The 18,607-nt window shown below is 39.9% G+C and overlaps 1 protein-coding gene across 2 annotated transcripts in view; it reads right to left on the reverse strand.

Annotated features, from left to right (window-relative positions):
• Window positions 1-1,201: 1,201 nt before the first annotated feature.
• LOC120523961 (olfactory receptor 2AT4-like) overlaps window positions 1,202-18,607 on the reverse strand; it is a 97,046-nt gene continuing 79,640 nt past the window's right edge. For both annotated transcript variants that reach the window (XM_039745717.1, XM_039745716.1), the window contains one exon: window positions 1,202-2,760. In XM_039745717.1, coding sequence (XP_039601651.1) covers window positions 1,760-2,740 — 981 coding nt within the window. In that variant the 5' untranslated portion in view covers window positions 2,741-2,760 and the 3' untranslated portion in view covers window positions 1,202-1,759. The remainder of the gene's footprint in view (window positions 2,761-18,607) is intronic.

The following is an 18,607-nucleotide window of genomic DNA, read 5'->3' on the forward strand; positions in this document are numbered from 1 at the left end:
CTACTATCTAAGAAACCGTGCTTTTGCTTCAGTATATTGTAAAAATGCAAGTAATAATTTTAATCATGCATTCAGAATGAAAGTTCAGTCAGATAAATGGTGTATATTACATACAGATTAAACTGAATATTCAATGATTCTGCAGGTAGCTTTGCATTGTTGTTGAAATTTGACTCCCAGTGATGCCTTATCGCCTGCCTGTTCACATCATCTCCATGAGAAAATTAGTAAAACTGCTCTTGTTCCAATATGAAAAAAACAAATACATACATTTGCTACATATACTACACTTATACCAGTAGCCATAATTTTATACTACAGCATGCACCAATATGTTTTCAAAGTTAAATTGAGAATCGACCTGGAATACAAATGGAAGATGATTCATTTCACTTGATAACCTCAGTTTCAATATTTTAGCACTTTCTACCTTTTACAGTATATGTGCATTACATATTATAGTTTTGATATGCATCACTAAAAATACTAATCACAAGGTTAAAATGTAAAAATTATAGTGTTGACTTTCATATTACTTTAATGGTTTAAAAGTCTTAGTCAAGAGTATTGCTATCAATCATTAAATTTCAGACAAACATAAAACAGGGTCAGATGACATGCTTTTTGGTATTATTTTATTTAACCAACTCCAAAAATACATTTCATTGTTTTAAACATAATAAGTATAATTTACGGAACATACATAATGTACATGAAATTCCATTATTTAATATTTTCATAAATTATAATTGATAATATATTGACAATTTTAATTGAAGTTATTAATTAAACATTAAACCATAATTTTGCATACTTTGCAAGAGTCATACAATTAAAAGAAATTAAGGAAATAAATTACATGTAATAAAAAGTTATTTATTAATATTTGCTTTAGTAAATTGTATAAATTACAGTGTAAATTCATTATACTCCGTAAATAACTATATTATCTCTATATAAAGGTAATGTTTAAGACACTGATTAATCAGTCTGTGAAAGAGACATACTATTATTGTTAAACAGAAGGTGAAAAAAGTTAACATTATACAAAGTTATTGTCTGTTTTACCTGCATTTTTATCACTCTTTAATTTATTTATTTATTTATTTTTATCAGTGTGCTCTGCTGGATTATCTGAATTTCCCCTTGGATTAATACAGTATCTATCTATCTATCTATCTATCTATCTATCTATCTATCTATCTATCTATCTATCTATCTATCTATCTATCTATCTAAATGCACAATATAATACATTTCAATTATCACTGCTGTTAGTTTTTTCTATTATTGCTATTATTATTCATAGTAGTAATAGTAGTAATTTTATGTTCTACTTTAATAAGAGCGCCCTACCAGCTATTTACTGAATCCACATAATCGAAGGTAGCCTACAAGGTTTTTGTTAGCAGTGCTCAGCCCAGAAGCATCAAGTTTCCGACAGAACCAGACCTGACACTGACCAAAGCCATTTAAAATAAGTGAATATAGTAATAAGAAAATGTACTATACCTTATATGATTGCAAAAAATTGTATTCAAATTATTTTATGAAATTATTCTTCTGCAAAATGAGACTAGATAATGCACGAGGTGCATTTAACACACGTATTGTTTTTAATCCCCTAAATAATAAACCGGGCAATTCACTGTCATATACCGTTTCAGAAATTATAAAACAAAAATGTGCATGTCACCGCCACATTATCCAAGTCAGATTTGCTCAAACCTTAGTCCTGAAGAAATGATGTCTGTATTGATTAACAACTCGGGATAGCCATGACATCAATTTGATGTTTTTCGACCATATTATCTTTAAATTTCTTTTTAATTGCTTCACGTATATCTTTATTTCTAAATGAATATATAAAAGGGTTTAGCAGAGGAGGTATCACCGCATACTGAAGTGAACCCAAAATGCGGAAATCTGTCGATACATTTTGAATTCTATAAGAAACAAAAACAAATGTCGCTGAAATGTAAAAAAACACTACAATGAGTAGATGCGCAACACACGTAGAGAAAGCTTTAGCTCTCCCCGAACTTTTAATTTTAGTGACTGCAAGTCCTATGTTTATATACGTGAAAACAATAAAAGTAAATGGGATTATGATAATCGATAACGCCGTCACCAGGCCCTGTGTACTGATCCCAGAAATGTCATTACAAGCAAGTTTAATTACTGCACTGTAGTCACAAATGCAATGATAAATTTTATTTGGGCCACAGAAATCCATAGTTTGAGTTAATGAAACAGACTTGATAGGTGTAATGAAACCTAAAGTCCAGCCAAACACTGCAAGCAAAATGCTATTTCTACCGTTCATTAAAGTCGGGTACCTAAGAGGTTGGCAGATTGCTAAAAAACGATCAAAGGCCATTGCAACAAGAATATATGATTCCAGAGCCGACAAACATAAAAAAAAGTACATCTGTGTAAAGCATCCATTATATGATATGACCTTGTCATCAAGGAGGTATCTTGACATTAATTTAGGGAGCGAAGTTGATATATAAATAATATCAGCCAACGATAAATTGCATACAAGAAAATACATGGGGATATGGAGCTTTTTGTCACACGTGATAACAGAAAGTAATATGAGGTTGCCACAAAGAGCAATCACATACACAAGCAGAGCTGCTGCAAATACAACCTTGTAGTACTCTTCTCCCAACCCGGGGAATCCCAGCAATACGAATTCCTTCAAACTCCCATTTATGTTGATGGAAACAGCCATCCATTCATGTGCATTGATTTCTGTCAAATGAAACAACGTAAAAAAAGTACAGTAAGCGTAAATCAAGGCAGCAAAGCAACACATTTTTAGTAATCATATGTTAATAATCGTAATTAACCTCATTTTCACATATTGAAACCTAATAGAACAACAGTGCGTAATAAAATAAATAACCACTGGGAGCAGTGAACAGCAGTTTGTTAAAAGCACAATTTGTGAATGGCGGTGTAAAACACAAAAGGGAGTGTAATCCTTACAATACTAATGCATGCTTATAATAACGATAATTATTATTAAGAAAATTATTTTTAAATTACATTAGTTTAACAGAAAACACAATTAAAAAAATGTCAGAAACGAGATTGAAATGTCTTTCCCATAATTTTGCAAATTACAAATAATTGTATGTAAATCCGATGAGGAAGTACATATTATTAATGTTTTTCAAAGTCCTGTCTCTAACATTCATTTCTAACCCAAGCCCGTAAAGCAAAATAATCTCCACAATTACTATTATTAGTAGTGTAGTGCTATTCATTTAGCATAATCACAAAGATAATAAAATTAAATTAAAAAATAAAGAAATAAACAGTCTGAAACCTAAAGACGATTTCTACTACATAGGGAGCAGAAAATAATTTGACATTTAATGGCAATTTGCATGCGCATATTCTTCTTTTTACTTAAACAGCTAGTATAGGACTTTTATATTGTTGGACAGCATTTGAATTAGCAAATTTACATACTATTAATAATAACAATATTAATAATAATAATTATTATTATTATTATTATGTCAATCAGGTATTATTCACAGCATGAAGCACAACCAAGATAAGTTTTTTTTTTTATTAAGAATGAAGACAATTTCAAATTTTTTATACGTTACAAACTTCAGATTCTAAAAATGTTAAATGAACAAATTTGTTGTCTCCATACATCTATTTTCTGGCATAAAGAAGGAACCAGTCCTGGACTGAATGCTTGTCCAACACTTGCATGAACATATTTTCTCAGTTTATTACAAATCTGAACTTGACTAAGCTGTTCATAAATTGGACTGATTTTTATTTTAATAAGCTGCAAAGTTACTTTGAGAATTAAAGTTTTATGCATTGGAAAAACTTAATCAGATCAAAATTTGAGTTCAAATTGAATAATGAGCATTGCATATTAAGAATAGTGACTGAACATACCACTGAATATTTAGATAACTCAACAACCGTTTTGCTCTTGAGAAACTGTTATGTAGCTGTAACATGCAAGTCTTTTTTATCTATTTTTGACTTATGTTTAAAAATCATTGTCACTAACAATTAGTCCTCTCCCCCAGGAGCCCACCCACTTCCATGGAAATCTCCAAAGAACTATAATTAAGTATATTTTCTACTTATTTATACACGCTGTTTACAAAGTTTATAGCTCCTTGGGGGAATTTCGTATTTCGCAAGGGCATTTATTATATTTTCCTTACTATGTTGTGGGGAAAACATATTGCATCAAATTTATTTTATGCAATTAAGGGAACAAAAACACTATACAATATGTAAGCAAATAACATTTGGAAGCAAATAGATACATTGCCATTGAATACATATTACCTCTACTTTGTGTTATCTCATATTTTCAAAGAAAAATACCATTACATAAAATGGATACTGAGCAAATAAAGAAATATTGATTCATGTTTTATGGTTTTGCAGTGGTTGGCTCTTCTGTTTTATGTCACACTTTCTGCTTTGTTGTTAGTTACTTTGTACCTGTGCTTATGAAAAATATCAATTGTTAGTGGCATGATGTGCCTCTAGAACAGAGCCATGCAGATGTTACAGAAAACAAAGGTGAATAAAGGCTAATTTTTGGTAGGTTGCAGATTGTAAATGAATATTACAAGGCACCTTGCTTTTAGTTTTTTTATTTCCTTTCGAGACATTGCTGTCTTAAAATGAATACCTTCTTCTTCTTGCTTCTTCTCTCGGCTGCTCCCGTAAGGGGTCGCCACAGCGGATCATCTTCTTCCATATCTTTCTGTCCTCTGCATCTTGTTCTGTTACACCCATCACCTGCATGTCCTCTCTCACCACATCCGTAAACCTTCTCTTAGGCCTTCCTCTTTTTCTCTTCCCTGGCAGCTCTATCCTCAGCATCCTTCTCCCAATATACTCAGCATCTCTCCTCTGCACATGTCCAAACCAACGCAATCTCGCCTCTCTGACTTTGTCTCCCAACCATCCAACTTGAACCAACCCTCTAATGTACTCATTTCTAATCATATCCATCCTTGTCACACCCAATGCAAATCATCTTTAACTCTGCCACCTCCAGCTCTGTCTCCTGCTTTCTGGTCAGTGCCACCGTCTCCAACCCATATAACATAGCTGGTCTCACTACCATCCTGTAGACCTTCCCTTTCACTCTTGCTGATATCCGTCTGTCACAATTCACTCCTGACACTCTTCTCCATCCATTCCACCCTGCCTGCACTCTCTTTTTCACCTCTCTTCCACAATCCCCATTACTCTGTACAGTGATCCCTCGCTATATCGCGCTTCGACTTTCATGGCTTCACTCCATCAAGGATTTTAAATGTAAGCATATCTAAATATATATCACAGATTTTTCACTGGTTCGCGGATTTCTGTGGACAATGAGTCTTTTAATTTATGGTACATGCTTCCTCGGTTTGTTTGCCCAGTTGATTTCATATAAGGGACGCTATTGGTGGATGGCTGAGAAGCTACCCAATCAGAGCACGTATTACGTATTAAATAAAACTCCTCATACGATATGCTTCCTGTGCGGTGCTTCGCACACTTAAAAGCTCTAGCAGCACATATTGATTTTTGATTGTTTGCTTTTCTCTGTCTGTCTCACTCTCTCTGACATTCTCTGCTCCTGATGCACACTCTTTTGAAGAGGAAGATATGTTTGCATTTTTTTAATTGTGAGAAAGAACTGTCATCTCTCTCTTGTCATGGAGCACAGTTTAAACTTTTGACTAAAGGGTATTCTTTCATGTATAGAGGGCTCTAATAATGTTAAAAATGTATTTAGAAGGTAAATAGGTTTTCTATGCTCTAACTGTGAAAATATTAGATTTATAAATAAAGAATCCTACTTTGTGGAAATGAATTTATGATAAACGAGGGTTTACTGTATAACTGTGCAGAGAATATTTATAAACAGTGTGAGAGAGTTTATAAGGGCTTAAAATATATAAAAATAACCATACAAACATATGGTTTATACTTCAATGATTTTCACCTATTGCGGGGGGTTCTGGAACGCAACCCCCGCAATCGAGGAGAAATTACTGTACTGTTGATCCCAAGTATTTAAACTCATCCACCTTTGCCAGCTCTACTCCTTGCATCCTCACCATTCCACTGACCTCCCTCTCATTTACACAAATGTATTCTGTCTTGTTCCTACTGACCTTCATTCCTCTCCTCTCTAGAGCATATCTCCACCTCTCCAGGGTCTCCTCAACCTGCTCCCTAATATCGCTACAGATCACAATGTCATCAGCAAACATCATAGTCCACCGGGACTCCTGTCTAATCTCGTCTGTCAACCTGTCCATCACCATTGCAAATAAGAAAAGCTCAGAGCCGATTCCTGATGTAATCCTACCTCCACCTTGAATGCATCCGTCACTCCTACCGCAGACCTTGGCACAGTCACACTTCCCTCTTACATATCCTATACAACTCTTATATACTTCTCTGGCACTCTCGACTTCCTCATACAATACCACAGCTCCTCTCTAGGCACCCTGTCATATGCTTTCTCCAGGTCCACAAAGACGCAATGCAACTCCTTCTGGCCTTCTCTATACTTCTCCATCAACACCCTCAGAGCAAATATCGCATCTGTGGTGCTCTTTCTTAACATGAAACCATACTGCTGCTCACTAATCATCACCTCACTTCTTAACCTAGCTTCCACTATTCTTTGCCATATCTTCATGCTGTGGCTCATCAATTTTATCCCCCTGTAGTTACTACAGTCCTGCACATCCCCCTTATTCTAAAATATCGGCACCAGTACACTTTTTCTCTACTCCTCGGGCATCCTCTCACTTTCCAAGATTCCATTAAACAATCTCGTTAAAAACTCCACTGCCATCTCTCCTAAACACCTCCATGCTTCCACAGGTATGTTATATAGACCAATGGTTTTTCCATTCCTCATCGTCTTCATAGCTGTCCTTACTTCTTCCTTGGTAATCCATTGCACTTCCTGGTTCACTATCTCCACATCATCCAACCTCTTCTCTTTCTCGTTCTCTTCATTCATAAGCCTCTCAAAGTACTCTTTCCATCTGCTTAGCACACTCCCCTCGCTTGTCAGTATGTTTCCATCTATCCTTTATCACCCTAACCTGATGCACATCTTTCCCAGCTCGGTCCCTCTGTCAAGCCAGTTGTTACAGGTCCTTCTCTTCTCTTAGTGTCCAACCTCTCATACAACTCATCATACACCTTTTCTTTAGCCTTCGCCACCTCTCTCTTCACCTTGCGCCTTATCTCCTTGTACTGTTGTCTACTTTCTGCATCTCTCTGACTATCCCACTTCTTTTTTGCCATCCTCTTCCTCTGTATACTCTCCTGTACTTCCCCATTCCACCACCAGGTTTCCTTTTCCTCTTTCCTCTGTCCAAATGTCACACCAAGCACCATTCTTGCTGTCACTCTTACTGCATCTGCTGTAGTTTCCCAGCTGTCTGGTAATTCTTCATTACCACCCAGTGCCTGTCTCACCTTCTCCCTAAACTCAACCTTGCAGTCTTCCTTTTTTAAATTCCACCATTTGATCCTTGGTTCTGCCCTCACTCACTTCCTCTTCTTGATCTCCTGCGTCATCCTATAGATCACCATCCTATGCTGTTTAACTACACTTTCCCCTGCCACCACTTTGCAGTCTTCAATCTCATTTAGATTGACTCTTCTGCATAGGATGTAATCTACCTGTGTGCATCTTCCTCCTTCTTCTTAAAATACGTATTCACCACAGCCATGTCCATCCTTTTGGCAAAATCCACTATCCTGTGACCTTCTTCATTCCTCTCCTTGAAACCATTCCTACCCATCACCTCTTCATTTCCTCTGTTCCCTTCACCAACATGTCCATTGAAATCCACTTCAATCACCACTTCCTGTCCCTTGGGTACACTGTTCATCACTTCATCCAACTCACTCCAAAAATCTTCTTTCTCATCCATTGCACACCCAACTTGCGGGGCATATGCACTAACAACATTCATCATCACACCTCCAATTTCCAGCTTCATAATCATTTCTCTGTCTGACCCTCTTTTCACCTCCAAAACACTTTTGACATACTGTTCCTTCAGAATAACCCCTACTCCATTTCTCCTCCTATCCACACCATGATAGAACAACTTGAATCCACCTCCGATCCATCTGGCCTTACTCCCCTTCCATTTAGTACCTTGCACACACAATATATCAACCTTCCTTCTCTCCATCATATCGGCTAACTCTCTCCCCTTACCAGTCATACTGCCAACATTCAAAGTTCCTACTCTCAGTTCTAATCTCTTTACCTTCCTCCTGCCTCCAGACACGTCTCTCCCCCCCTTCTTCTCCTTCTTCTTCTTTGGTCAACAGCAGCCCAATTTCCGCCAGCACCCTGTTGACTAACAGTACTGGTGGCGGTCATTGTTAACCCGGGGCTCGACCGATCCAGTATGGAAATTTGTATTGTTGTCCAGATATTTGATTTGGCAAAATTTTACACCGGATGTCCTTCTTGATGTAACTCTCCCCATTTATCTGAGCTTGGGACCAGCACAAAGAAACACACTGGTTTGTGCATCCCCTGTGGCTGGGTTAATATTGTGACAAATTGGCTGCTAAGAATAATTTAAGTAATCAGGCAGGTGAAAATATCTTTAGCGGCATCAAACCTATTTTATCGATTAAATCATCCATCTGTATTACAGCCTGTTCAGTTCATTCAAGGCTGCAGGGGGTGAGGTGTCTCAGCAGCACCAAGCACATCATTGCCAACCTAACACATGTGCATTTGAATAAGGAAGGGTAACTGAAGTAGCGTGAGAAAACACATAGCCATTAGCAGAATATACATACTATATAAATAATTAATAGAATACTATTCATCCTATAACTGGGTGTATAATGTATTGTTATTTTACGTAAAATAATCTGTAATGTATGTTGTTAAGGAAACTAGATAAATCTCCTATTATTAACAAAAACAATAATTTGTAAAAGTCATTAAACCTTCATTCCTGGAGGTGGGGCTCGATGGCGAGCGCCTGGTGGCCGGACCTGCACCCATGGGGCTCGGCCGGGCACAGCCCAAAGAGGTAAAGTGGGTCCTCCTCCCCATGGGCTCACCACCTATGGGAGGGGCCAAGGAGGTTGGGTGCAGTGTGAGTTGGGTGGTGGCCAAAGGCGGGGACCTTGGCGGTCTGATCCTCGGCTACAGAAACTGGCTCTTGGGACGTGGAATGTCCCCTCTGAAGGGGAAGGAGCCTGAGCTAGTGCGCGAGGTCGAGAGGTTCCGGCTAGATATAGTCGGACTCACCTCAGCACACAGCTTGGACTCTGGAACCAATCTCCTTGAGAGGGGCTGGACTCTCTACCACTCTGGAGTTGCCCCCGGTGAGAGGCGCCGAGCAGGTGTGGGCATACTTATTGCCCCCCAAGTCGGAGCCTGTGCATTGGGGTTTACCCCGTGGACAAGAGGGTGGCCTCCCTCCGCCTTCGGGTGGGGGGAAGGGTCCTGACTGTTGTTTGTGCGTATGCACCGAACAGCAGTTTGGAGTATCCACCCTTTTTGGAGTCTCTGGAGGGGTGCTAGAGGGCATACCTTCTGGTGATTCCCTCGTTTTGCTGGGAGACTTCAATGCTCACGTGGGCAATGACAGTGAGACCTGGAAGGGCGTGATTGGGAGGAATGGCCCCGATCTGAACCCGAGCGTGTTTTGTTATTGGACTTCTGTGCTCGCCACGGATTGTCCATAACAACACCATGTTCAAGCATAAGGGTGTTCATATGTGCACTTGGCACCAGGACACCCTAGGCCTCAGGTCGATGATCGACTTTGTGGTCGTGTCGTCGGACTTGCGCCATATGTCTTGGACACTCGGGTGAAGAGAGGGGCGGAGCTGTCAACTGATCACCACCTGGTGGTGAGTTGGCTTCGATGGTGGGGGAAGATGCCGGTCAGACCTGGTAGGCCCAAACGTGTTGTGAGGGTCTGCTGGGAACGGCTGGCAGAGTCCCCTGTCAGAAGTAGCTTCAACTCCCACCTCCGCAGAACTTCAACCACGCCCCGAGGGAGGTGGGGACATTGAGTCCAATGGGCCATGTTCCGTGCCTCTATTGTTGAGGCGGCTGACCGGAGCTGTGGCCGCAAGGTGGTCGGTGCCTGTCGGGCGGCAATCCCCAACCCGTTGGTGGACACCGCGTGAGGGATGCCGCAAGCTGAAGAAGGAGTCCTATAGGACTTTTTGTCCTGTGGGTCTCTGGAGGCAGCTGATAGGTACCGCAGGCCAAGCGAACGGCTTCGGTTGTTGCTGAGGCAAAACTTGGGCATGGGAGGAGTTTGGAGAGGCCATGGAGAACGACTTTGACGGCTTCGAGGAGATTCTGGTCCACCGTCCGCGCCTCAGGAGGGGAAGCAGTGCAGTGTCAACACCATATGGTGGGGATGGTGCGCTGCTGACCTCACTCGACGTGGGTCGGTGGGAGGAGTACTTCAAGACCTCCTCAATCCCACTAACATGCCTTCCAATGAGGAAGCAGAGCCTGGGGACTCTGAGGTGGGCTCTCCCATCTCTGGGACTGAAGTCACCGAGGTGGTCAAAAAACTCCTTGGTGGCAGGGCCCCGGGGTGGATGAGATACCGAGTTCCTTAAGGCTCTGGATGTTGTAGGACTGTCTTGGTTGACACGCCTCTGCAACATCGCATGGACATCGGGACAGTGCCTCTGGATTGGCAGACGGGTGGTGGTCCCCTCTTTAAAAGGGGACCGGAGGGTGTGTTCCAACTATAGAGGGATCACACTCCTCAGCCTCCCTGGAAAAGTCTATTCGGGGTTCTGGAGAGGAGGGTCCGCCGGATAGTCAACCTCGGATTCAGGAGGAACAGTGTGGTTTTGCCCTGGTCGCGAACAGTGGACCAGCTCTTCACCCTTAGCAGAGTCCTGAGGGTGCATGGGAGTTTGCCCAACCGGTCTACATGTGTTTTGTGGACTTGGAAAAGGCGCGACCGTGTCCCTCGGGAATCCTGTGGGGGTGCTCGGGAGTATGGGGTACCGGACCCCCTGATAAGAGTTGTTCGGTCTCTGTACAACCAGTGTCAGAGCCTGGTCCGCATTGCCAGCAGTAAGTCGAGCCCGCTTCCAGTGAGAGTTGGACTCCGCCAGGGCTGCCCTTTGTCACCGATTCTGTTCATAACTTTTATGGATAGAATTTCTAGGCGCAGCCAGGGTGTTGAAGGGGTCCAGTTTGGTGGACTCAGGATTGGGTCACTGCTTTTTGCAGATGATGTTGTCCTGTTTGCTTCATCAGGCCGTGATCTTCAGCTCTCTCTGGATCGGTTCGCAGCTGAGTGTGAAGCGCCTGAGATGAGAATCAGCACCTCCAAATCCGGGAGCATGGTCCTCAGCCGGAAAAGGGTGGAGTGCCCTCTCAGGGTTGGGGGAGAGATCCTGCCCCAAGTGGAGGAGTTCAAGTATCGCGGGGTCTTGTTCACGAGTGAGGGAAGAAAGTGTTCCGGGCACGTCCAACCGGGAGGAGGCCCTGGGGAAGACCCAGGACACGCTGGAGGGACTATGTCTCCCGGCTGGCCTGGGAATGCCTTGGGATTCTCCCGGAAGAGCTGGAAGAAGTGGCCGGGGAGAGGGAAGTCTGGGCCTCTCTGCTTAAGCTGCTGCCCCCGCGACCCGACCTCGGATAAGCAGAAGAGGATGGATGGATGGATGGATTAAACTTTCATTTCTATGGTTTTAACTATCAGGATAAGACCAACAATCATCTATTCTACTCAAGTTCTAAATTAAGATAAATTTTATCTAGGTCACAGATAACACATAAAATGATTTCAATTGCTATTATTTATTTCAATGTTTTGTCCCTTGTATTAATCATTAAACAGATCTACCAGTGATTTTTACATCTATTCCAGATTGTATTATGTATAAATTAACTCATCCAGAATACCAGAATCTGACACCACCAGATGTATGAGGTTATTTATAGAAAAACACCTGGGACAGTATTGGTATGTACCAATTTTCTACAATATCACAGCTCATTTCATCTCATTTGATGAAATTGTTTTTCTCGAAAAGGATTGTGGTAGCAAAAGGCCAAACAGGTGAGCCCAGAGTTTCCTGTCCCCAGCTATACATTCCCACTCTTTTTGGGGAATTCCAAGGCATTCCCAAGCCAACACAGAAATATCATCTGTCTAACATGTCCTGGGTCTGCCTCACAGTCTCCACCCAATGGGATGTCCTCAGAGCACATCTAGGGGGACATCTTTACGATATGCCTAAACCATGTCAACTGCTTCTTCAGAATTCAGAGGAGCAGCAACTGTACTTTGTGTCTGTCCTGAATTGCTGAACTTTGCACCCTATCACAGAATATAAGCCCTGCCACCCTGTGATGAAAACTCATTTCTGTGGCTTGTACTTGTAATCATAGGTTAGAACAGGAATGTAGATCAACTGATAAACTGAGAGTTTTGTCTTTAGACACACCTCCCGCTTCACCACCATGGACTGTTACAGAGCCTGATGAATAGCTGCTACAACTCCAACCCACTTGTCAATCTCACATCCCCTTTATCCATCACTTGTGCACAAGATTCCAGTGATACTTGACCTCCACCAATAAGGGCAGTTGTTCTTCCCTCACTTGGATTGAGCTATCCACAATTTTCCAAGAGAAAACTATAGCCTAGACTTGGAGGTGTTGATCATCCCAGCTGCTTCACACTCAACAATAAATTTCTTGAGTACATGCAGAAGGTCATAATTTGATGAGGCAAAAAATGTCGCCCCTACCCTCCCCAGCTGGAAACCTTCACATCCTTGGCTGCCCCTTGATACCCTGTTGATAAAAACCACAAACAGGACTGGTGACAAGACACAGCCTTGTTGAAAGTCCAACAACCAAAGTGAACAAATTTGATTTCACAGCAATTTGGACACAGCTTGCACTGCATTCAAGCACAGATCAAATAGTACACAAGAGCGGTCCTGTTTACCCCATGTTCCTGTAGCACCTCCCACAACACATGCTGAAAGACACAGTCATATGCTTTTTCCAAATATGCAAAACTCATGTAGACTGGGTCATCATACTCCTATGCATCATCTAGCAACTGTGGCAGGGGGAAGAGCAGGTCTACCAATCCAAGGCAAGAATGGAATCCACATTGTTCCTTTTGTGTCTTTGGCTCAAATATAGGACAGATCTTTCCACAACTGAACAATTTCCCCAGAAATTAGCACATCTCTGTCATTGCTTAACAACACTGTCTGAGAAAGGTCACGCCTTCCCATCCGGAAGTATTGAACAGTTTGCCAGAATTGCCTTAATATTAGAATTACCAGAGCCTACAAAAAAACTCGTAGATCCGTCTCACCTTAAGTCGCTTCTTAAATCCATTCACACCTCTCCACCAGTGTCCTTTGTCATCTAAATGTGCTGATAAAGACAAGCTGCAAGCAGCTGGCTATTCCATCCCCCTACCGACTTAGAACGTACACATACTTCTCCCAGCTCATGCCTTGATTGATTATCTGGGAGTGAAGTGGAGTTTTAGAGTGGAAATAATAGATCGTTATTTGGAACACAAACATTTCATGTGTTCCGTTTCTACAGTAATCTGTGTAAACACATTGTTAAAACAGAAACTTTTTCATTTTTTAGTAATAAATGTTACAAAATGTAGGCATAAATTATGTGTGAAGCCTGAAGTCCAAAGATCAAATAAACACTTTCACAAAAGGTTCAAGGATAATACAACAGCTTCCGTGGCATAGCGGTAAGATTTGCTGACTTGTAATCAAGGGGCCACTGGCTTGATCCCCACTGCCTCCTATATTTGCTGTTTTCAGTAGTGAGCTGCTCTTATTGTTAATATTATACAGTACACACATACATTTGGTTTGCGTCTGTAACAGACTGTGTACATTTGTAGTACTGTACTTATAAAAGTTACCTTTTTTTCACTTTTATTCTCTCACTCACGATCACGATACATACTACCGCCCTAGGGATCTGACACTGTTAGTCTTTATTTGAAACTGGGAATAACTGTAGATGTGAGTAGTGTTTTGAGGCAATGGAACTGGACATTCTCTGATCTGGAGGGATAAAAGCTGACACACAAATGCTGGTGAATCTGCCGTCTTTGTATCTCACCGTCACTTTATTTTTTTTTATTTGGTTTTATTGAGTGTTCCTGCTCACGCAGAATTAGTATGCACCTTATGGTTTATGATGTCAAAAAAAACCCAAAAAAACACAGACGTAGGTATAAAGAAAATCCGAACACATTTCTCCAGTTTTGATGTCACTACACTGGTTGCCTGTGTCATTCAGGATTGACTTTAAAATACTGCTTATGGTTTATAAAGCCTTAAATAATCTCGCTCCATCTTATATATCGGAATGCCTGACACGTTATATTCCAAATCGTAACCTTAGATCTTCAAATGAGTGTCTCCTTATAATTCCAAAAGCTAAACTTAAAAGAAGTGGTGAGGCTGCCCTTCTGCTGCTATGCACCTAAAATCTGGAATAGCCTGCCGATAGGAATTCGCCAGGCAAATACAGTGGAGCAATTTAAAACACTGCTGAAAACACATTACTTTAACATGGCCTTTTTATAACTTCACTTTAACATAATCCTGATACTCTGTATGTTCAATTCTTCATAATAACTATTCATGGTGGCTCTAAAATCCGTACTGACCCTACTCTCTTCTGTTTCTTTTTCCGGTTTCTTTGTGGTGGCGGCCTGCGCCACCACCACCTACTCAAAGCATCATGATGCTCCAACAATGATGGACTGAAAGCCAGAAGTCTACGTGACCATCATCATCAGGTCCTTCCATGAAAATATGATGATTTATGTTAGGTAGAATGCCCAGAGGGGACTGGGCGGTCTCTTGGTCTGGAACCCCTACAGATTTTATTTTTTTCTCCAGCTTTTGGAGTTTTTTTTGTTTTTTCTGTCCACCCTGGCCATCGGACCTTACTCTTATTCTATGTTAATTAATGTTGACTTATGTTTATTTTTTATTGTGTCTTCTATTTTTCTATTCATTTTGTAAAGCACTTTGAGCTACATTTTTTTGTATGAATATGTGCTATATAAATAAATGTTGATTGATTGATTGATTGATATGATATTTTGAAGAAATCATTTTATAACATGAATAGTACCAATCAGAAAACATCATCACACTAATGCAATATTATTTGAAAATGAACAGTGTCGGATTTGGTGTGAGTGAGTTAATTAGAGCTAACTTTTACAAGTACCATAAATTTATACCCAATGTCCCATATATTTGTCTTTCTTTTTTTTCTCCGTGTTGCAATAATCGTCTTTCTTACATTTACGACGTGTGTACCTGTTGCAATGCGCAGTTTTTTTTTTTCTAATTTCATATAGTATATAACATCAGTTAGCCACTGACTTAAGAGTGGTGGGATGGGATTCTTCCAGTTGAGCAAGATATGTCTACATGCTAGTAGTGCAGTAAAATCAATTACAGTTTGTTTGTCCTTCTCCACTTTAAGTCCATCTGGGAGTACACCAAACACAGCTGTTAATGGGTTAGGAGTGATGCTGACACCAAGGCTGTCTGATAGACATTTAAAAATGTTGGTCCAGAATGATGTTAATTTAATGTACACCCAAACCATATGGCCCAATGAGGCTGGAGCTCGAATGCAACATTCGCAGGTTGTACGTTGCCCTGGAAACATTTTGGACAATTTTATACGAGATAGATGTGCTTGATAAAAGATTTTAAGCTCAATAATTGTATGCCTTCTGCATATGGAGCTAAAGTGAATTCTGCGCAAGGCTGCCTTCCACTCCTTTTGTGAAATGTTGAGTAAAATATCCTTTTCCCATTGTACTCTGGGATCTTTGAAAGGAACAGACTTAAAAATGTTTTTATATATTATAGAAATGCTGTCTGAATCCTCAAGATTGATCCATTTTTCTTCTGAAATAGAAATTATTCATAATAACAGCCAACCTAGATGATAAAAGGGTATAATCCCAACAGATATGTAATATGTGTGTTTACTGTTAAAACTTTCACTTCCGGTAATAATGGTGATTATAACTTGAGTAGGCAAATAGCAATGGTTTTGGCTCATTTGCTTTTGAAGTTGGTCTATGCCTACTCAAAGAAGTGAGTGGGAATTTTTCCAGGCACAGTTCAAGTTCCAAGCATGACTAATAGCTTTTTAACTATAAATCATTAATCATTTAAATATAATCAGTACATAGTTTTCCCACCAACATAATAGAGAACCTTTCAGCGTCTGATATTATCTAAGCTGTTTTGAAAGGAATTTCTTTGAATATCAAATTTTCCATTCTTCTTGCCTTATTATCATAGTTAGAGTGATTGATCCTTACTGTTTTCATGTGTCTCCTACAAAAAACCAAAAGGACCAAGATAACAAAGTATTTTTTCACTCTTTAGTCTGTGATTGAGAATTTTAATGTTTCATATTGAAAACTTTAATAAATAATTGATATTATTTGTTTTTGAATTTTATACTGTTTTTTTTTTCCAAGGTTTTAAAAATAAATACAACTTTTTAAACTTTTGTGTAAAAGTCCATTTTCAACTGCCAAGCCATGACACAAGTAATTTAACAAGTAAGGCCTCACATTGACAATATAGGTAAGGCAGAGAATAAGATAAATATGACTTTCTCTCACTAGGAATCAATTAGAAAAATCAATTAATCGCATGCATAATTGTATGAAATTAATCATGATTAATCATTTCTAATATTAAAGCATGCAATCAAAAAATAAATATATAAATCATGAAAAACTATAAACTGAATCTCAAAATGAATGTACAATCAATTCAAAGGAATTTAAAAAAATTTAATGGGATATTTTACACTTAAACAATGACCTGAAACCTGATCTTTTAACAAAACACTACTTGAGCATGTACAATCTGAATTTCAATGCCTTCCTAAAAGGCAAGTTGAAAAGAAAGCAATAAGAAAAAGAGTCCAATGTATTCATTCTCTGACATGAGAAACAGATGTGTCAGTAAAATTAAACTATCAAAATGACTGTAGAGTTTGAATGCACTGCTGAAGAGTGACTTAATTATGATCTCTTATAAGGGCATACATTAAAATGACTTAAAACTCTGCAAATGCCATCCTCGATTGTTCAACACCATCAACATTTTTATAATTATACTCTAGACAAGTGTTTTCAACTGGTGAGCCATGAGAGCTACCCTGGTGTGCCATATAAGACTGCCTGTATGAGTGGGTAAAGGGACAAAGCAGCTGGAAAATTGCATCCAAAGTGCTCATTAAATGCTGTGTCTGTGAATGCCAACCGCCAAGCTGCTTTTTTTTTGCTGGCACCTCTGACAGTCCCACCCAAATGGAGAGTTCTGTAAGGGTATAGATTTAATGCTTTTATGGGTAGTGGAATCAGGGTGTGCCTTTGGATTTTTTGGATTACAAAAAGTGTGGCACCAAAAAAATGATTGGATAACACTGTCCTGCCTACACCTTTGTTCCTAGCACGCTACAAAAGTTCTCTGTAGCAGCTACCTCGCTTAACAATTTACACTGTGCATTACTTGGGCAATTGCAGTATTGGCCAAAAAGATTTGGCAGTATCACAAATGTTGTATTTTGCAAACTTTGCTGCTTCAGGAATTTCAGATTATTTTTTACATGTTTCTATGGTATACTGAAGAACATTTCATAAGTTATTTTATTGTCAAATACATCAAATTTAATGAGACAATATTTGCAGTGTTGACACTCCTTTTTCATAACTTCTGCAATTCACTCTGGAATGCTCAATATCAGCTTCAGGGTCAAATATTGACTGATGGTTATCCATTCTTGCCTTTGTATTGCTTGGAGTTGATCACAATTTGTGGGCTTCTGCTTGTCCACCTGCTTCTTGAGAATTGACCACAGGTTCTTAATGAGATTAAGATCTGGGGAGTTTCCTGGCCATGGGTCCAAACTTTCAATGTTGTGATCTCTGAGCCACTCACTTTGTTATCAATTTTTGCCATTTAACATGGTGCTGGAAAATACACAGATCATCACCAAATTGCATCTGGATTGTTGGGAGAAATTTCATCTTGGCGGATATTTTTATACCATTCTTTATTTATGGCAGTGTTCTTGTGCAGAATTCTGAGTGGCCCAGCTCCCTTAGATGAGAAGCAACCACACACATGGATTGTCTCAGGGTGTTTCACTGTTGGCACAACACAGGACTCATGGTAGCGTTCACCCTTTCCTTGTCCTGATGATTGATTTTACAGATATCTCAAACAGTCGGAAGGAGGAATCATCCTAAAACAATAACTTTGTACCAGTCTTCAGCTGTCCAATCCTTGTACTTCCTAAAAAAATTCAGTCTGCCCTTGATGTTTTTCTTGGAAAGAAGTGGCTTCTTTGCTGTCCTTCTTGCCACAAGGCCATTGCCCAAAAGTGTTCCCCTCACTGTGCATGCAGATGCAATCACACCCACCCACCTTTTGCCAGTACTGAGCAAGCTCTGCACTGGTGACAACACAATTCTGTAGCTGACTCCTCAGG

Source organism: Polypterus senegalus, chromosome 2, assembly GCF_016835505.1.
Source record: "Polypterus senegalus isolate Bchr_013 chromosome 2, ASM1683550v1, whole genome shotgun sequence".
Lineage (NCBI taxonomy): Eukaryota > Metazoa > Chordata > Cladistia > Polypteriformes > Polypteridae > Polypterus > Polypterus senegalus.